The sequence below is a fragment of the Chiloscyllium plagiosum genome, chromosome 25 (genome assembly GCF_004010195.1).
Source record: "Chiloscyllium plagiosum isolate BGI_BamShark_2017 chromosome 25, ASM401019v2, whole genome shotgun sequence".
NCBI classification, from domain to species: Eukaryota; Metazoa; Chordata; class Chondrichthyes; order Orectolobiformes; family Hemiscylliidae; genus Chiloscyllium; species Chiloscyllium plagiosum.
The window spans coordinates 43,719,639-43,740,461 of NC_057734.1; the positions used below are offsets into that span (position 1 = coordinate 43,719,639).

Sequence of the window (20,823 nt, forward strand, 5' to 3'; positions counted from 1 at the left end):
CCGTCCAACACTGCCTCCGCCCCCAAAACCCCAAGCAACGCCAACCCCCACATGTCCCCAACCCTGTCCACCCTCGCCTGCCCCTAACCCTATCCAACACTGCCCCCTGCCTGCCCCAGCCCCCTTTCCAGGGCAGCAGGATTAGACACCAACAACAAGACTGCTTTGTGGGGTAAGTCTCCACACGCATACACGGCCCCACACAACGTTTTACTGCAACTTTTTTGTTAAGTTCCAGCCTGTACAAGATAATTTTGGAGAGATTATCTGGGGAAGAGAGGATTTAAGGTACACCCTCTGTAGAGCTCCATGGAATGTGTGGGGAGAGAGAGGGAGGGCGGGCAGTCATTTGGAGACCATGCCTGTTTAATCACTGTAAACAAAAGAAGCGATGACTGTTGGAAACACGTCTTTGATGTAATGTTTCTATCGGGACCTCGAGATCTCCTTCGGATAATCAGAGTTTTGGATAATTGAGGTTCCTCAGTATATGGTAAACGCAGGTAGGATCTTCCTGATGACTAGTGAGTTCAGAACCAAGGTCATAGTCTAAGGATATGGTAGACCATTAAGAGCTGAGATGAGGAGAAATTGCTTCACCAATAGAGGTGAGTCTGTGGAATTATGTGTTGCAGAAAACAGTTGAAGCCAAAGCATTGTGCGTTTTCAAGGAGTTAGGTATAGTTCTTCGGGCTAAAAGGCTGAAAGTGTTTGGGGAGAATCTGGGAATAGGGTATTGAGTTGAATGATCAGGCATGATCATGTTGAATGCGGGAGCAGGTTCAAAAGGCAAATATATTTCCTGTGGTTCTGCAGATGTTTAAAACTGAGATGACGAGAAACCAGTCCTCTCAGGGGGTTGTCAAACTCTGGAACTCACTGCCCCAGAGTGAGTCAATCAACAGATTCAAAAAGAAATAGATATATTTCTGATGAAAAGCCAGATAAAGTGCTTTGGGGAGAAGGGAAGAGAGTGGAGTTGAGACCAGGATAAGATCAGCCATGATCATGTTAAATGGCTGAGTGGGCTTGAAATGCCCGCTCCCAATCCTAATACCTGTGTTTCTATATGTTGGTATAAATGGGCACTGCATATAATGAATTACAAACTGCAGGCACTTTCCACTCATATAAAATGGTCCTTCGTGTACAGTCTGTCTGCATACGTCCAGGCACGAAAACAATGCCATGTCAAGAATTGTGTTTCTCACATTTGAGTTTAAAGATGGAAATTGTACTCTTTAGTTCAAAGTATTTAGCAAAATATATAACCTCAACATTCTTTTTCATTATTTATTCGTGGATTTTTGTGTCCTGCCAAAAGCATTGTTAAAAATCCCACCTTTAATTACCCTTGGGAAGATGGTGGTCAGGTCCTGACAACTAACTGGGTTGCTAGGAGGTGTTTGAGGGTCACCTATATTGCTTGGTTTGGAGTCACGCATAGGCCAGGCCAAGTAAGAATTGCAGATTTCCTTCTCTAAAGGTCTTCAGTTAACTGTGTTTTTAGGAAGATCTGGTCACCATTTACTGAAACTAAATTATTTAATCCAGATGTATTTAATTTAAATCCATTATCAGGGATGAGGGAGTTTAAACTCCTGTCTTTGGCTTATTAGTCTCGGCTTGTGGATTGTATAGAGTGACTGGTGTAAATGTCTCAAAAAATCTTGCAACGTGAAATAAGTGAACTATAAAATGTGATTTGCTTTGAAATCACATTCCAATTCCTTAGTAATTAATTGTTTGTTTGCAGCTAGCTGTTCATGATTAGGGGGAATGTGTTGGGTTTCGGATTGTCTACCAAAATACCATACAATCTTGTTAATGAAAACTAGCTGACAATTCAAGTGGCAACCAGCCTGTCAGTGTTGATCTAAATAGCTAGATTAGGTTACTTACAGTGTGGAAACAGGCCCTTCGGCCCAACAAGTCCACACCGACCCTCCGAAGAGTAACCAACCCAGACCCATTCCCCTATATTTAGCCCTTCACCTAACACTACGGGCAATTTAGCATGGCCAGTTCTCCTGACCTGCACATCGTTGGACTGTGGGAGGAAACCCACACAGACACTGGGAGAATGTGCAAACTCAACACAGACAGTTGCTCGAGGTGGGAATTGAACCTGGGTCTCTGGCGCTGAGAGGCAGCATTGCTAACCACTGTGCCATCGTGCCGCCCCAGTACAGGACTTAGCTCCTTTACCAAGATGACATCTGGCAGTAAATTTGGGTGAAGATGACGTTTCAGCTTGTCGTTATCTTGCCAAAAGAGCCACAGGCAATCGCCCAATAAGTTTTATCTTGTTAAGCAAGTGAGCCTTTCATCAAAGTAGAATATTTTTAAATGCACAAATACTTGACAGAAATTCAAGTAAAGGGAGAGTGATTTTTCAGTGTTGGACAATTTTTAGTGGTTAATTTTTAAAATGGATCTGATGTGGATGTTATAGTAGGGGACATAAAACTTTCATCATTTGATGGAATATATATGATGGATATAACTGAGATAACATTGTGCACATCAAAGTAATAATCTCTTTGTGATGACTTTATTAAACTCTAGTTTTCATCAAAGATGAGCACCAAAAGTGGCATTTAAGAATGAATCTGAGTATAATTAAGTTAATTCATTAAAAGCTGAAGAAACAACCTGATAGAAAAACAATGCAATCAGAGTGTAGCCAATAACCTTGAGGAGAAGGATGTGGATACCTCATAGAGGGCAGGCAAGTCACAAGTCTCACAAAGCCCTGATTATGGTCATTGCAGCTGGAACCCAGCATGGAAGGACCATTATCAACCATTAATAAAGTTCAATTCTTGATTGTTGTAATTCAATCTTTTTTGAAGTAGAGTCTTTCATCATCCTTGCGATTGCATTTTCATTCAGATGATTAGATACTTTTAAGAACATAAGAACTAGGAGCAGGAGTAGACAATTTAGTCCCTCGATCCTGCTACGCCATGTAACACGATGATGCCTGATCTCATCTTGGCCTCCAATCTGTTTTCCTGCCTGCCTCCCTGCCCACTTCCCATAACACTTTATCCCATTACTAATTAAAAACCTGTCTATCACCTCTTCGAATTTATTCAGTATCCTGGCATCCTCTGCACTCTGAAGTTATGAATGCTACAGATTAATAACACTTTGAGAAAAGTAATTCCTTCTCATCTCAGTTTTAAATCTGCCACCCTTAGCCCATAACCTCCTATTCTAAATTGGCCAACAAGGGGAAACATCTGTTCTATATCTACTTTGTTAATCCCCCTTAGCATTCTGTATGTATGTAAGGGAACCAGAACTGTATGCAGGACTCCAGATACTGCCTCACTAATGCCTTGCACATTTGCAACAGCACTTCCTCCCTTTTGTGCTCCACTCCTTTAGTAATAAATGCCAAAATTCCATTTGCCAACCTTATTACCTGATGTTTTTGCATACTAGTTTTCTATGATTCATGCACAAGGACCCCGATCTCCCTCTGCGTTGAGGCCTTTTTAAATATCTCTCCATTTTGATAAGTTGTCATATTAATTTTTCTCGTAGAAAGTGAGGACTGCAGATGCTGGAGACCAGAATCGAGAGTGTGGTGCTGAGTAAGCGCGGCAGGTCAGGCAACATCCGAGGAGCAGGAGAATCTACGTTTCAGGCAAGAGCTCTTCATCCTGATGAAGGGCTTATGCCCGAAACATTGATTCTCAAGCTCCTTGGATGCTGCCTGACCTGCTGTGCTTGTCCAGCACCATACTCTCTGTATTAATTTCTCTGGCCAAAATGGATAACCTCATTCATCCATGTTAAACTCCATCTGCCAAATTTTGTTCATTCACCTGACCCATCCATATCTATTTGTAAATTACTTCGTTGCAGCTTTATTTCCTACCTGTTATAGTATCACCAGCAAATTTGGTAAATGTACACACTTCCCAGCATCTAAGTCATTAATTTAGATTGTAAATAATTGGGCCCCAAGACAGAAACCCTGTGGCACCCCACTAGTTACATCTTGTTCACTGGAAAAAGGCACATTTATTCTGACTCTGTGCTTTCTGTTGGTTAGCCATCTATCCAAGCTAATAAACCCAGTCTATATCTTGTGTATTGACCTTTTGTCAAATGCATTCTCGTAGTTACTACATCTAAAGGATGCCTAGTATCCACTTTGCTTGTTACACCTTCAAAGAACTTGAGCAAATTAGTCAAACATAATTTACCCTTCAAAAAACCATGCTGCGCTGATAGATGTGTTTTGACTTTCCACATATCCTATTACTACTTCCATTCCTAGTTAATATTGGGATAGTTTCAATGTGAAATCAGAAGTCAGAATTGATTTAGTCCCTCTGCCATTTCTAATGGACCAGCGTTCACTTTAACAACTCTTCCTTAATTTTGTTATCCGCTTCCATGTTTTGTGCTCAGTTCTGAGGAAAGGTCACTCAACCTGAAACAGTAACTCTGATTTCTCTTCACAGATGCTGCTAGACTTGCTGAGCTTTTTGAGAAATTTCTGTTTTTGTTTCTGATTTACAACATCCACAGTTGGTTTCTATGATGATTGTTGCATAAGGCGGGATGTATGATGCAAAGTAAATTTTATAAACGTATAGATTCATCATAGAGTTGTACAGCACAGAAACAGACCCTTTGGTCCAACTCTCCATACCAACAATTCTAACTTAATCTGATCCTTCCATTGAAATTTTGTTTTGCTGTTTTATGTTATTATAAGGGTTCAAAATATTACATTTGAATGTTGAACTTATTTGTCATTATTGTATAAGAGTATTGTGAAAGTACTCAAATAAAATTCACCTTGGAGAGTGTTGAATTTGTAGATATTTTTATATTAGTATGTTCAGACACATTATGGCACATGTTTGGGGCAGGTGGAACTTGAACCCGGTGGGAATTGAACCCAGAACATTTGGGCTGGAGGAAGAAACAGTACCACTGTGCCACAGGAGCCTAATTTGAAATTGTATAATGGCTGATACAACTTGTATAGTTTTAGATTGTTTACATTAAAATTTTTATAATTTCATACAATTCATTATTTAACTTTGATTTGTGTTGTCATGCAGTTGGACAAGAATTCCCACAGAGCACTTACTCCGAGGTTCCCCTGCCCCACCTCAAAGAAGATATGGCCACACCATGGTTGCATTTGACCGACATCTCTATGTGTTTGGTGGCGCTGCAGATAACACATTGCCTAATGAGTTACATTGCTATGATGTAGATTCACAGACATGGGAGGTTATTCAGCCCAGCCCAGACAGTGAGGTGAGTAGAGAAGTGTATTCTTATTTAACATGCATGTAGATTTATATTTTCAGTTATTTTCAAATGAAATAAGATTCAGGCAATGTTAATTGTCTAGTTGTCTGTTTGCAGCACAATCTTCTGCTGCTCCCATACCCCCAAAACTCTCCTTTTGGGGATGTCACTTTTTTTTTGATGAGTCCTTCAAATATAAAAGCTTTGTGGTAACTCTTGGCCTGCCTTCAGCAAGGTCGATTTTGATTCAGTGATAATTAATATAGTTCATTCATATTGCTTCATTATGTATTATTGAAAATGTTGATAAGCATTAAAGTCAGTGTGTCTTGCAATGGTTGATGGCCTGTTAAAATCTGTTTGATTGCACAGGTATATCTAGCTAAAGGACATTAACATTTTGTAAATTAGAAGCGCAGACCTAAATTGAGATATCTTTGATGGATATATTTATAAAGTGCCAAAAGGTTGTCCAAATACCCCTCATAGTATCACTATGCATTGGCTGTCATGTAGTTTAAGACAACAGAGGAAATTTCATTTTGTATATTGTAGAATGTACATCTGCACAAAAAGTATCAAAATAATTTTAATGTTGATTATTTTTATTTGTTAATAAGTCCCTTCAATTACTTCATTCTGTGAAAAGTCTGCTCACTGCTATCTTCGTAAAAAGATAATATATTAATTGTGACCCAAACAATTGTTCACATCTGAACAAGAGCTAAAGTGCAGGTAGCAACCACCCTGTCATGTTACTTAAAGATCAAATTTACTTTGAACTGTAATTTTTCTCATATTCATGACTATGTTGTTTGATCAAACAGCTATCTGTTCAGCGGGGTATTCCTGAGTGTTCCTGGGGAGAGTTATTGGAAGGGAGTGAGCATTATGCAGACAGGAGCCTGTATTTATATTTTGAAGTTAAAAGAGAAAATATAGTAAATATGCAAGTACTTTTTTTTGTTTCATTCGCTTGTGGGATATGGGCATTGCTGGCTGGCCAGCATTTATTGCCTGTCCCTAGTTGCCCTTTAGAAGTTATGGTGGGTTGCCATTTTAAATTGCTGCAGTCAGCATGCTATAGACTCTCAATGTCCACAGAGGAAATTCCAGGATTTTGACCCAGCAACAGTGAAGGAATGGCCATATATTTCCAAGTCAAGATGGTGAGTGCCTTCAAGGGGAACTTGCAGGTAGTAGTATTCCTATGTATCTGCTCCCTTCCCCTTCTAGATGGAACCGGTCATGTGTCGGGCGGTGCTGACTAAGGATCTTTGGTGAATTTTTGTAGTGCACCTTGCAGATAGTACTCACTGCTGCTACTAAGTGTTGACGGTAGAGGGAATGGATGCTTGTAGTTGTGATGCTAGTCAAGTGAACTACTTCGTCCTGGCTGGTGTCAAGTTTCAGAATTGGAGCTGCATCTATCCACGCAAGTGGAGAGTACTCCATCACACTTCTCTAAGGCTTTGGGGAGTCAGGCGGTGACTTACTTGTCGAGTATTCCTAGCTTCTGATCTGCTCTGGTAGCAACTGTATTTATGTGGTTAGTCCAGTCGAGTTTGTGGCTAGTGATAATGCCTAGATGTTGATAGTGGGGGATTCAGTGATGGCAACAACATTGAATGTCAGGGGATGGTGGTTAGATTATCTCTTTTTGGAGCTCTTCATTGCCTGGCATATGTGTGATGGGAGAGTTACTTGCCACTTGTCAGCCCAAGTCTGGATATTGTCCAGATTTTGTTACATTTAAATGTGTACTGCTTCAGTATCTGAGGAGTCACAAATGTTGCTGAACATGGTGCAATCATTGGTGAACATCCCCAGTTCTGACCTTATGATGGAGGGAAGGCCATTGATGAGGCTGCTGAAGATGGTTGGACCTAGGACAGTGCCCTGAGGAACTCCTGCAGAAGTGTCCTGGAGCTGAAATGACTGACCTCCAACAACCACAACCATCTGCCTATGTGCCAGATGTGATTCCAACAGCAAAGAGTTTGCCCGATTCCCATTGATTTCCTGTTTTGCTCAGGCTTCTTAATGCCGCACTCAGTCAAATGCAGTCTTGATGTGAAGGCCTATCACTCTTGCCTCACCTCTGGAATTCACCTCTTTTGTCCATGTTGGAATCCAGGCTGTAATGAAGTCAAAAGCTGAATGGCTCTGTTGGAACCCAAACTGGGCATCATTGAGCAGGTTATTGCTGAGCAGGTGTTGCTTCATAGAATTGTAGAATCCCTACAGTGTAGGGACAGTCCATTAGGCCCAACAAGTCTACATCAACTCTCCTAAGAATAAACCACCCAGACCCATTCTCCTACCCTATTCCTCTACATTTACCCCTAACTAATGCACCGAACCTACACATCCCTGAACACAATGGGCAATTTAGCATGATCAAACCAGGCTGCGTGTGCATCTTTGGACTGTGGGAGGAACCCAGAGCGCCCAGAAGAACCTACACAGACATTGGGAGAATGTGCAAACTCCACACAGATGGTAGCCTGAGACTGGAATCGAACCCGGTTACCTGGTGCTGTGAGGCAGCAGTGCTAACCATTGAGACATTGTGCCGCACATTGATGGCACTGTTGATGCCACCTTCCATCACTTTACTTGAGGGTTGACTGATGGGGTGGTAATTGTCCTGGATGAATTTGTCCTGCTTTTTCTATATAGGACATACCTGGGCAATTTTTGCATTGTCACGTAGAAGTCAGTGTTGTTACTGTACTGGAAGAGCTTAGCCAGGGGAATGGTAGGTTCTGGAGCACAAGTCTTTAGAGCGATTGCTGGAATGTTGTCAGGCCCCATAATCTTTGCAGTATCTAGTGCCTCCAACCATTTTTTGATAGCATGTGATGTGAATCAAATTGCTTGAAGATTGGTATCTCTAATGTTGGGGACTATTGGAGGAGTCCAAGATGGATCACTTTGCACTTCTGGCTGAAGATTGCTGTAAATGTTTCGGTCTTATCTTTTGCACTGATGTTGGGCTCTTCCATCTTTGAGGATATTTGTGGAGCAGCGTCCTCCTGTAAGTTGACACCCATGAAAAGAAGGAAATGGATTATGGCCTCAAGTGCATCACAACCTGACTTTCACTTTGTGGATGATATTGCATCTCCAATTAACAGGTTTTTTAAAAACTCAACTTATGAGCTAGCTCAAAGTCCTGAAATATGTCCAGCATCTTTCCCATCCCATTTCACAGCACAGGACGTGATGATCTAATTGTCCAAATAGCAAAACTCAATGTCACTTAGTGTTCCAATCAGCAGAATGTTTAGTCTAGTAAAGTAGAAACTCTTTGCTATAAAGTCAAGCCTGAGCACTTGTGTATTTTATGCTGTAAGGTTAGAGAGATAAGCATTGTAGTTGAAAATGAATATTTCACCATATACAAGTCCTTTTGGCCCAAACAGCCTGTAAAAGTATTTATGGTCCACACATTGAATAGGAGATAATCGACCTATTCGATTTATCATGATCCTGTGCATTATGTCACTTTATATGCGTTCCATTATGATTTTGTAACGTCATCTTTATTTTATTGTCTTCAACATTTAGGGAAGCAACTTGTACACAGAGGCAACTTATGATCCTGATTTTATGGTAAGTTGCTTGTTCTGGCAGTGTTGCAATTCATGCCTCTGTAAAATGCTGAATTTGTGGAGCTGACTTACAGTTTTTAAGGAAATTAAAGGTTTGACTTTTCACAATGTATTCCATGTTTCCCATGGGTTAAGGAAGCTTCTTTACTCTATCATTAGTTGCAAGTATTGTTTTTCTTCACCCGGTATTTCCTCTGGAGGAGAAAGAACAACTATTATCTGTGCACAGAACTTTAAAACCATTGTTATGTGTTGCCACCCTCATTAGCCATACACCTTCTCTTGAAAATGAAGAGACAGCAGTCTTGTAAATTTGTTTGTTTTGGCATAAGTCTCAGGCATAATGTGTAGTCACAGTACAGAATGTTTCTTGAGAGTCTTTAGGTTCAAGATAATGATCTTTCAGTTCATTTATTGTGGTGAAGCAGGCACTGTAACTCTGACTATTAAAAATGTCTGACACTTTTCATGCAGGAAATAACTTCAGTGTTTTTGTGAAAATTCCGAGTTTGATGGTGCATTGAATGGAGGAGGGAAACTGAATTTGGGAGCATTTGGGTGTGAATAGGCATTTGTTTTCCGGAGTTTTTCGATCAAAAAGGTGTAATGTTCTGTTAGTGCATATGAGGCTCAAATGTTTATTGCAACTGTACATTTGCTTATACTTATTTTGACTGCATTTGTGTTTGTTTTCGGGTAAATTAATGCTATCTCTGTATTAGAATTTGAGTTGGGATTCTGCTCGCTTCAAAGCAAAAGCTGAGCTGAAACATTGAATTACTTCAAAAACTCGAATTTCAGACCACCAGGGATTTCACCAGGGCCATGCCTTGTCAAAAGATTTTCAATGTATGCTGAAATGGGGAAATTATGACCTATTTGGTATATTTAATATATGGCACACAATAAAAAGGCAACAGTTCTTGTGCAAATTACTGTGTATTTCTTCATGTAAATCAGTAATGACATGAATTCAAGTAAATTATAATGCACATTTCAGCTGAATGGTATTTTCACTGCTGTAGGTCTACAGGTTATTTTACTGAGCTAAATTTAAAGCAAGAAGAATAAAGTTTACAAGACATTGTTATTTTAGCTTATCATTGTCTTCTCACACAGTTTAAGGTTAATTTCTGAATGTAACTGCCAAACACAACAGTTAGCAATGGACTTTATAAACATTTAACTCTCAATTTGTAATCTGAACAAAGTTCTGCAAATCTGGGAATAAGATTTTTGCTCTAATATGATTCATTTGGATTTAATTTGTTCTGAAGTATTAAAGCTTCACATTTTACAAAACCTTGAACTACTATCCAAGCTGTTAGAAATGCCGATTTTATTTTTGGTAAATTTGTAACTTTAATTATGGAATGGCAGAATTAGTTAATGGATTTTTAATATGTAGAGCCATTTGTTTGTTTCATTCCATATACATGTATACCTAGTATGTAATCCAGAGGCCTACTATACAGTGCATGTCAATCAGTTCTGAATCATCTGTTTGGAAAGTATTCTTAATAGGTTAGGAGGTTAACTTACAGTTGGAATTTTTCTATAAATGCAGAAAACTCCACGTGACCCTTAATCCATTTGGACTTTAACTGGTGAATGATTGTCTAACTATTAGTGGTGGAATTTGAATAAATTATTTTTAATTTATTCATGGAAGATGGGCATCCCTGCCAAGATTGGCATTTGTTGCTCACCTCTTATTCACCTTAAAGTGGTGGTGAGCGCCATGTTGTGTAGATACCGCCACAATGTTTATGGGGTTGGGTGATGTCAAGATTTTGACCTCAATGACAGTGAATGCATGGCAATCCAGTTCCGAGTATGTAATTGTAGAACAATGTTTAGGTTTTTCTGTTTCTATCAGTATGCTGCAACTGTGCTCACATGCAATAGCGTTTGCAGGTTTGGAAAGTACTGTTGTAGGGGCCTTGGTGTTTGCTACAGTGCATCATCTAGGGTGTGCACACTGATGCTAGATGAAAACAGTGAATGTTTAAGGTAGTGGATGGGTTCTGATCAAGCAGGCTGCTTTGTCATGGATATTATTGGGTTTTTTATTGGTTTTGGAGCAACGCTCATCAAAGCAATGCAGAATATTCCATCGCACTGCATCTTCTGATACCTTTCCATCCACAATGACTGAGCAAATAATAACACCCGGGGATGTAAACCCAGATTCTGCATGTTTCTTAATGCTCTTTTATGAGCACTTAAAGGGGTAAAGAATTCCAAATTGAGGAGTGTTTCCAGATTGTCAGTTTTGATTAATTAGCCATTATATTTAGACAAAGAATTAAAAGCCAGTTGAACTCTTCCTGCAGCTGCAATAACTTTCTCAAAGAAATGTGGGGTTGATTTTTGACCATATCAGTTACAATATTATGCTACGGTTCAGATACCTTACTGGCTACATGATCGAGAATCTGCAGAGAGAATTCGTTTGCAGCATTCTGGCACTATCCAGTGGCAGTGAAGAGTTACTGCACTTGCATTAACACTGGGAGAATCCACATTTCACCATTACACAGTATTCATTCAAAGTGGTTGAAGGCTTTGACTCCAGCACGTTGGAAGCATTGTTGGATGGTGTCCTGGATGTTTTACTGAACAAGTATAAGTGTCCTGGTACTGTAGAAACAAGCATGACAAGTTTGCATACAATGTTATCCCGGGGTTAAAAATAATTTCCTAGTTGAGAGGGCAGACTTGTAGCAATTCTGCTTTCTCAGCTACCTGCCAGAAGCAGAGCGACGACAATCTGGGTGATGCTATCATCCACATTTTCTCTTAGTGTTTTTGGCTAAATGCTAAATCTTTTTCAAACAGTTAGATTTGGTCCAACTAGTCCATGCTAAACATAATCCCAAGCTAAACTAGTCTCACCTGCCAGTTCCTGGCCCATATCTCTCCAATTCTTTCCTATTCATGTACTTATCCAAATGTCTTTTAAACATTATTTTTGTATCTACGTCCATCTCTTCCTCAGAAAGTTCATTTCACATGTGAACCACTCTCTGTGGAAAAAAAAACTTGCCCCTCATGTCTTTTTAAAATCTTTCTCCTCTCACCTTTAAAAATGTACCGCCTGGTCTTGAAATCCCCCTACCTAGGGAAAAGACAACTACCACTAACACTATCATGTAGCCTCATTATTTTATGAACTTCTGTACAGTCATCTCTCAAACTCCAATGCTCCAGTGGAAAAAGTCCCAAAGACAATTGTGATCTAATGCTTATGCCCTAATAACATGTTGCTCTATCTCTTGCAACTAGGCATAGATCTTTTACTTCCCATTTGATGTTCTACTTAATATTATTTGCTTTTTTCTAATCAGCTGGGGATTGGTAAAGAAGTTTTCCAGTTAGCATTTACAAGGAGCAGTTACATACGTGAGCAGTTTGTTTCCTGGAGTTTAGAAGATTATTGGATGATTTGATCAAAGGTTCCAAGACACTGGGTTTGGTTGAGAAAAGTATTTCCATTGCACAGGAACTTTATGACTAGGGCCATTCATAGTTTAAAGATTACAGCTTGTCCCCCACGAGTGTAAAAGTATTTTTCCACACAAAGGGTAAAAAAAGATTTTCTGCACAGAGCAATTGATGCTTACTCAGTTAGTTTGAAATCTAAAGTTGATAGATTCTTGTTCACTAAATGCTGTTGAGTGTGTGCATAGTCAATTTTATGATGTTAACTCAACAAATCAGCCATGATCTAAATGAGTGGCATAACTGGGGGCTAAATCCTCTATTCCTGTTCCCATGCTATTCGCAACCAAATGAGTTACTTCAAAATCATACAGTGGCATCTTTTATGTTCACCAGGGAGAACAAGTAGAGTATCTGTTAACTGGAGCTTGCTTATAGGGGAAAATGTAGTCTGGATGAGTGACAGTAATTTGTGTCCATGTGCTCGCTTAATCCTCGCCACTTACCCATTTGGTGACACTCTAATAGGATCAAGTGCTGGAGGTAACATATTGCATCAAATGTAAAAAGCAGTAGTGAATTCAGAGGGGGAAAACAATAATTTTCCATGTGTATGTTCACAATGGGGAAAAATGTAAAACTATTTATGCAATAGAGATTAGAGTTGATGTAAGGAGTAGTATAAAGAGATATTAAAATGGTTTCAATCTGTGTTATATCCAATACATTTGGGAATGCTTAATGTAATTGAGTAAGGAAAGCATGAACTAACTGAACTTCTTATTTACCTGATTTGGTAGCGCTTCATATTCATAACGGATGCATAAGATTAAAGTTTTTGATTCTATTTGCAGCAATGATTTCCATTTGTTATCTCTTCTATCTTCCTGGTAAATATTTCTCTGCAAAAGTGGGAGAAAAGTAAAGTAGAGAAGTAAAGTTACTTCAGTCCTGAAATACTTTCATGCTTTGAATTCTCAGATGCCCAGTGGAAGACTTTTCCATGCTGCAGCAGTTATTTCAGATGCTATGTATATCTTTGGTGGGACAGTGGACAACAATGTGAGAAGTGGAGAGATGTATCGGTTTCAGGTAAGCAGTGGATTAGCCACTTATCTACGTACCCATGCGCTTATGTGCATTGGGGTCCTATTTTTATGAAACTAGTGGTTGGCAGTAAAAGTTGAAGAATTATGTTTTTAGAAATAAGTGTTAAATTTTATCCTAAATTATAAAAGCGACAATGGTGATATTTAGATATATTCAGTCTGTAGTTGCTGATGAAATTGATGGTTAATAGGATAAACCCATACCTTAGAAAATAAGCAACAAGATGCATCCAATGATCAAAGGAATCTAAGAATTCAGTTGATCAAATAATTAAAAAGCTGTATCACAGATCAGTGACTTTAAAAACAGATAAAGCATTGGAACTTATTCCTAAGAATGAAACTCAAAAATAGTGATATTATTTTACACTTAAATAGCACCTATCTCAGACCTTATGTGGACATTGTTCTGGTCTCCATGAGCAATATCAGAACTGAGAATTTACAGCTATCAGAAAAGATTGAATAGGGTTTTTCTTTTCCTTTTCTAGTCAGATTCTTAAAGGTTATAAATGGTTTGGAGAGGGCAGATGTGGAGATCATAAACAGAATATAGGTACATTCCAGCAGGGAAATAAGAAATTTACTTGTTCAGAGAATGGTTAGAAAGTAAAACTTGATACCATGGGAAGTAATACAAATAATAGGCATGAGTTTCAAAAGAAATTTTCAAAAGACCAGGGCACATTAAAATAAAAGCAAAGTACTGTGGATACTGGAGATTTGAAGTAAAAACAGAAAGTGCTGCAGAAGCTCACCAGGTCTGGCAGCATCTGCAGAGAGAGAAACGGAGTTAATGCCTCGAGTCTAATGTGGCCTGTTTTTGTTTTGCATATTTTATATAATTCTTTGCCTTCTCAGTATGGAGCATCTATACATCTGACATATTCAAATCTCTACCTATCAATTCCAGTTTTCCTGTTATCCAAAATGCACTTTACATGAAGACTATGGGAGACTGTGGGAGAACAGGCAGTTCTGTGATGTGGAATTCATCCTGGGAGAGGTAACCACTGTGAATTTTGTTTGATACCAACGTTTTCAGCAATGTTGGCATTTGGTTCATGAGGGAAAGACTGCTTTAAAAGCAAGTTTAAGTGATTCAAAGTGTGAGCATTGACTTTTTAACTGTCAATGGATCCTGGTGTGATCCAGTGCATCAGATGATTCTTCAATGGTTTTTATCAACAATTGAGGTCCCATGACCCTGGTTGGTGATTATCCAATTTTTTTTTCTGATCTGATACCAGAAAGAAGAGAGAGTTAAAGGACATATAGCAATGGTCACAGCTCGAAGCAAATGGTTAAGAAAGAAGATTACCCAGGCCAGAGATTGGCTAAAGCAGGTATGTAGTCTGAATTAATTAAAATATTATAGTACTCTTTCAAAACCATTATTGTTCTAAATGTTCTGAAGACTTGACCAATTGAAAGTGAGGAGTCCAGCTGTCTGGAACATATGTTAAACTGTGACTAATCCTGAAATTAAGAGGAGGAGGAGAGAGAGAATTGGATAGTGTGCAAAACTGGCTGCTAAATCACTATGTCACATTACTTGAGTCAATCAATCTCTGTCTCTCCGTCCTTCCCAAGCACATTCTGCTTCTCCTATCTTTTTCAGTTTTTTTTCTACACCGTTTAGATATTGCTAGAGTTTGACTACATTCAGAGCCTTTTGAGGAGTTGTCTTGCAACAATTCTACCCTGTAAATACAAAAAGACATGGTACATTTTTTTGTCATCTTGCTGTTACTGGGAAAATTTTGTGAACATTTTCTGATTGTAACCAGTTTCTTCTGTTACAGTGAATTTGACTGATTTAATGTTTTCCCACGTTATATATATTTGTCCATCAGAAAGCTAAGCAGGAAACTGCAGTTGGAGAAGAAATAGTAAGCACTAACCCGAAACCAGCAAGTTCCCCACTTCAGCTGGAGGTGGTGATCCGTGAGGCTGAGGCACAACCATTTGAGATCCTGATGCAGTTTCTGTACACAGACAAAATCAAGTACCCACGGAAAGGTATTATTTAATTTTTATAATGCTGCCTAGCTTAGTGAGCGTTTCAAGCATTGTTTGCACAGGTTAATCCTTTGGTTGATTTGATTCAATTCATTGTGGAAAAGCTTGGCATACTTAAATCTTCCACCATTTTTACAATAATTAAATTCCTTGAGTGACTAAATAAATCTGAGAAACTGAGCTGTGCTGGCACATATCTGTAAAATAAATCTGACATATAATAAATTCCAAGAAAGGCTCGTTGAATATGTTTTTGTAGTTTCTCTAATATCTTACCAATTTTATTTAAACAGAACATAATTCTAAACTTGCCTGCAGTGGAGCACATAAATGACTGGGTTGAGGTGGGGGTAAAGGTGATAGGTCAGAGAGGAGGGTGGGAAGGAAGATTGACAGGTGGGACAGTTTATGAGGACAGTGCTGAACTGGGGTAAGGTGGGGGGGAGGGGGGAAATTAGGAAACTGATGAAGTCCACATTGATGCCCTGGGGTTGAAGGGTCCTGAGGCAGAAGATATGCTGTTCTCTCTCCAGGTGTCGGGTGGTGAGGGAGTGGCAATGGAGGAGGCCTAGGACCTGCATGTCCTCAGCAGAGTGGGATGGGGAGTTGAAATGTTCAGCCAGGAGCGATGGGGTTGGTTGGTGCAGGTGTGCTGGAGATGTTCTCCAAAGTGCTCTGTGAGAAGGTGTCCAGTCTCCCCAATGTAGAGGAGACCGCATCGGGAGCAACGGATACTATAAATGACGTGTGGAAGTGCAGGTGAAACTTTTATGGATGTGGAAGGCTCCTTTAGGGCCTTTTACGGAGGTAAGGTGGGAGGTGTGGGCACAGGTTTTGCAATTTCTGCAATGGCAGGGGAAAGTGCCAGGAGGGGAGGGTGGCTTGTTAGGGAGTGTGGACCTGACCAGGTAGTTACGGAGGGAACTGTCTTTGCGGGAAGCGGATGGGTGGGGAGGGAAATATATCCCTGGTGGTGGGGTCCTTTTATAGGTGGCGGAAATGTTGGCGGATGATGCGATTTATGCGGAGGTTGGTGGGGTGGAAGGTGAGGACCAGGGGGTTTCTGTCCTTGTTGCGTCAGAGGAGTAGGGTTCGAGGGCAGAGGTGTGGGACATGGATGAGATACATTGGAGAGCATCTTCAACTCCGTAGGAGGGGAAATTTCAGTCTTTAAAGAAGGAGGCCATCTGGTGTGTTCTGTGGTGGAACCGGTCCTCCTGGGAGCAGATGTGGCGGAGGCGGAGGAATTGGGAATATGAGATAGTACTTTTACCTCCTGCATCCCGTATTGGAGTTTTTTTAAATAAAAGGCTTCCTATGATTGCTGGAGAGATTCTGACTTGATCCGGTTCAGTTGGATGAAAGTTTGCTGAGAACAACCTATCCAGCTATTTTCTGAAAAGGAAATGGTCTTTGGAGTTCAGGGTGAAACTTACTTGCTCTTTTGAAAGAGTGATTCAAAGAACATCTGAACATTGTATTTCCTGAGCAAGCTGCCTCTAAGGTTTTAGAGGCAACTTTTTGTGATAAGTGGACTGACCACCTGTGATGGACATCGAGTCATAGACTTTGTAAACATCATCCACTTCATCCTTTTGCCTTTTAAAAATTACCTATTGGCAAAAGTATTTTTTTTGTCAGAAAGTCAATCTCAGAAAAACATCTGAAGAAATACCTTTAGACACAAAACATTAACTCTGAGTTTCTCCAGCATTTTCTGTTTTTTATTTCTGATTTCAGCATCAGCGGTATTTTGTTTTCTCCAGCAAAAAATATCTGCTTCTGTCCTTTTTTGAAAAGCGTGTCTGTGCTTTGCAGATATTTAGAGGAATAAGCATTTATGTTTCTACATTACTGGCTTATATTTTAACCAATTATTGTATCTTTATTGATTAATAATAGTGTTTGAATAATAATTTTGATAAATCGTTATTAAGGAACCTGGTTGATAGACTTTGGTGTTTTAAACCTGATGAAGGTAAGATTATGAATTGGCCTTCTGGGTAACTGGAAAAAAGTTTTTGTTGTAATGTGTGGAGTAGTGAAACTAGTGTGACAGTGTGACCCCTCCTGCCTCAATTGTAACAATATTTGTAAGCAATGTACAAGATTCCTCCAGTTTCAGCTCTAGCTATGTCCTGTGGAACCGCAGGATAGATCCACCAGAGGTAACGGCACTGTGGTGCCATATATGTTCAGGAGGAAGTGGCTCTGGGAGTCCACAACATTGACTCTTCATCTTTTTATGCCTCATAGAAAGGAGTAGGCCATTCAAACCTCAAGCCTGCTACACAATTCAGTATAATCGTGGCTAATTATTGAACCCCATATCCTGTTCCCATTTGTTCCCTATACGCTTTGATCCTTTCAGCCCTTAAAATTATATCTAAGTCTCTTAAAAACACTTAATATTTTGTCCTCTGTCTCTTTCTGAGGCAGAGACTTCCACAAAATTCCTCATCTCAGTTCTTAATGGCCTACTCCATATCCTTAAGCTGTGTGACCCTTAGTTCCCCAGTCATCGGGGACATCTGTCCTGCATTTACCATGTTTAGTCCTGTTAGAATGAAATGAAAATTTCTATGAAACGCCGCCTCATTATTCTAAATTCTAGTGATCATAGGAGTTATCATATGTGAGTCCTGCCATTCCAGGAATGAGTCTGGTAAACTTTTGTTGCACTCACTCCATAGCTTTCCTCAGATACGCAGACAAAAACTGCACACACAACTCCATGTGTGGTCTCACCAAAGCCCTATGCAGTTCCTGTACTTGAATCCTGTCACTATGAAGGCCAACATAATCATTTGACTTCTTCACCACTGGCTGCACTTGCATGCTTACTTTCAATGACTGGCAAAAGACTGGAAGAACACAGGAAGCCAGGAGCATCAAGGGGTGCAAAAGTCGACGTTTCGAGTATAATCCTTCTTCAGGACTGGGGGTAGGTGGGGGGAACTGCAAATAAAGGAGGAGGCAGGGGCAAAGTGGTGAAGTGGGGATGGGTGAAGACAGGTAGAGGGTACAACCTGGTTGGTCAATCGGAAGAGTGAATCCGGTTAGTGGCAGAGAGCAGTGGAAGGGAGGGTGCGGGGCTAGGAAGGGAGTCAGGGGATGTGGAAGAAGGTTATTTGAAATTGGAGAATTCAATGTTGAGCCGTCCGGGCTGTAGGCTTCCCAGGTGGAAGATGAGGTGTTGTGTCTCCAATAGGAGCTGTAGTTTTTCTTTTGGCAGTGGTCATGTCGGAAAGGGAGCGGTTGGGGGAATTGAAATTTGTGGTGACCAGGACGTCCCTGTAAGCCTGGCTGTGATGCTCGGCGAACCGCTCCCTAAGTTTATGTTCGATTTCCCTAATGCAGATGACCACATTGGGAGCAATTGATGCACTAAACTAGGTTGGAGAGAGAATGGTTAGAATCGTGCTGGAAAATCACAGCAGGTCAGGCAGCATCCGACGAGCAGGAAAATCAATGTTTTGGGCAAAAGCCCTTCATCAGGAATGAGGCTGGGAGCCTCAGGGGTGAAGAGATAAATGGGAGGATGGGTGGGGCTGGGGAGAAGGTAGCTGAGAGTGATGGAGTTGGGAGGAAAGGTGATAGGTTGGAGAGGAGGGTGGAGCCGATAGGTAGGAAGGAAGATGGACAGGTGGGACAGGTCATGAGGATGGTGCTGAGCTGGAAGGTTGGAACTGGGGTAAGGTGGGGGGAGGGGAAATGAGCAAACTGGTGAAGTTCACATTGATGCCATGGGGTTGGAGGGCAACTTAATCTCCTGGATGCATGCCTTCAAAAAATCCCAATCTCTTCCCCAAATTATAGATTTCTTTTATCCTGTTGCTTTCTCCTACACTTCTACAGCAAAGCCTGCTGAGAATAGGGGATGAAAATGAAAGGGAAAGAAGCTGCTGTTCTGTGTACTTTAGATAAGTATCGCTGCTTTAAGTAATCTCATTTCAGTGGGTCATTCCATATGCACATCATGGGTTGACTACCTTATAACATAGTGTTATAGTTTCCAACTCCTTTAACTGATGCCAAAACTGTTCTTAATTATTTTGAAAGGAATATTGGGTAAATGTCCCACTCCTCAAAATGAGCAATGGTGGCAGCGCTTGGAATTTGTCTCTGCTTTCTTCTTTCCTGTTAACATTAAGCACTTCCATATTAGAAATGGTGTGGGCTAAGCATCATGTCTAATTCCTGAATAGTATTTTCATGTTTGAAATGCTTAGTCTTCTTTGTCATGTAGGTCATGTACAGGATGTCTTGCTGATAATGGATGTTTATAAGCTTGCCTTGAGCTTTCATCTGGCTCGGCTAGAACAACTGTGCCTACAGTACATTGAGGCTTCCGTAGACCTTCAGAATGTTCTCACTGTATGTGAGAATGCCAACAAATTACAGCTGGACCAATTAAAGGTATGTACGCCATATCGAGAGGACAAAATGACCAAATACCTTTAACTAAGAATGCTGTTCTTATTGATCCTATGACAGAGAGTTAATCTCTTCCACCACACTTTGCTTTCTGTTTGAGCTACTTGGCTAATCCAATTGAGAAATTAGTACCATCTCTTTTGAACAAGCTGTTCCTGGTGATTAACTTAATAGCTGAATCAGAGACTTCTTGATGATAGCACTTGCTGCCATAAGTAGAAAGGTATCCCATTCCTAAATGCTGATTTCATTTTCCTTGAATGTGTAGCATGCACCTTCTGGAGCAGTTCTGTTCTTACAGTTGGTAATAATAATGGGGCAGCTTTAGAAGTGGAAGTAAATGATGGTCCCCACTCATTCACCAAAATTCACACAAAATGAAAGAGTTTTGAGAGCAACTGAAATAATTTTAGTTCTTCTCTGTTTCAGGAATACTGTCTAAATTTTGTGGTCAAAGAATCGCACTTCAACCAAGTGATAATGACCAAAGAGTTTGAGTGTCTTTCCCCCTGTTTAATTGTAGAGATTGTAAGAAGAAAGCATCAACCTCCGACACGGGTAAATTCCGATCAGCCTGTTGATATAGGTAATTTGTGTGAAATGAATATTACTCATACAGAATAAATTCTTGTACAAATTTAAGGCAAATATACTTTTTTTAAGTAAAAACAGAAATTGCTGGAAAATCTCAGTGGGTCTGGCAGCAAATATGGAGAGAAATCAGAGTTAACATTTCAGGTCCAGTAACCATTCTTCAGAGTTCTAAAGAAGGGTCACTGGAGCTGAAATGTTAATTGATTTCTCTCTGCTGATGTTGCCAGACTGAAATTTTCCAGCTATTTCTATTTTTGTTTCTGATTTTATGTTTCTTGATTTGTTTTGGCAAACCACTTTTGTGAAGATCT

The 20,823-nt window shown here is 40.1% G+C and overlaps 1 protein-coding gene across 1 annotated transcript in view; it reads left to right on the top strand.

Annotated features, from left to right (window-relative positions):
- The window catches only part of lztr1 (leucine-zipper-like transcription regulator 1), a 65,238-nt gene that overhangs the window by 21,589 nt on the left and 22,826 nt on the right, over positions 1-20,823 (top strand). Inside the window, exons 9-16 of the mRNA XM_043716023.1 lie at positions 5,094-5,295; positions 8,863-8,907; positions 13,332-13,442; positions 14,373-14,465; positions 14,710-14,805; positions 15,316-15,481; positions 19,731-19,900; positions 20,348-20,504. Of these exons, the coding sequence (XP_043571958.1) occupies positions 5,094-5,295; positions 8,863-8,907; positions 13,332-13,442; positions 14,373-14,465; positions 14,710-14,805; positions 15,316-15,481; positions 19,731-19,900; positions 20,348-20,504 (1,040 nt within the window). The remainder of the gene's footprint in view (positions 1-5,093; positions 5,296-8,862; positions 8,908-13,331; positions 13,443-14,372; positions 14,466-14,709; positions 14,806-15,315; positions 15,482-19,730; positions 19,901-20,347; positions 20,505-20,823) is intronic.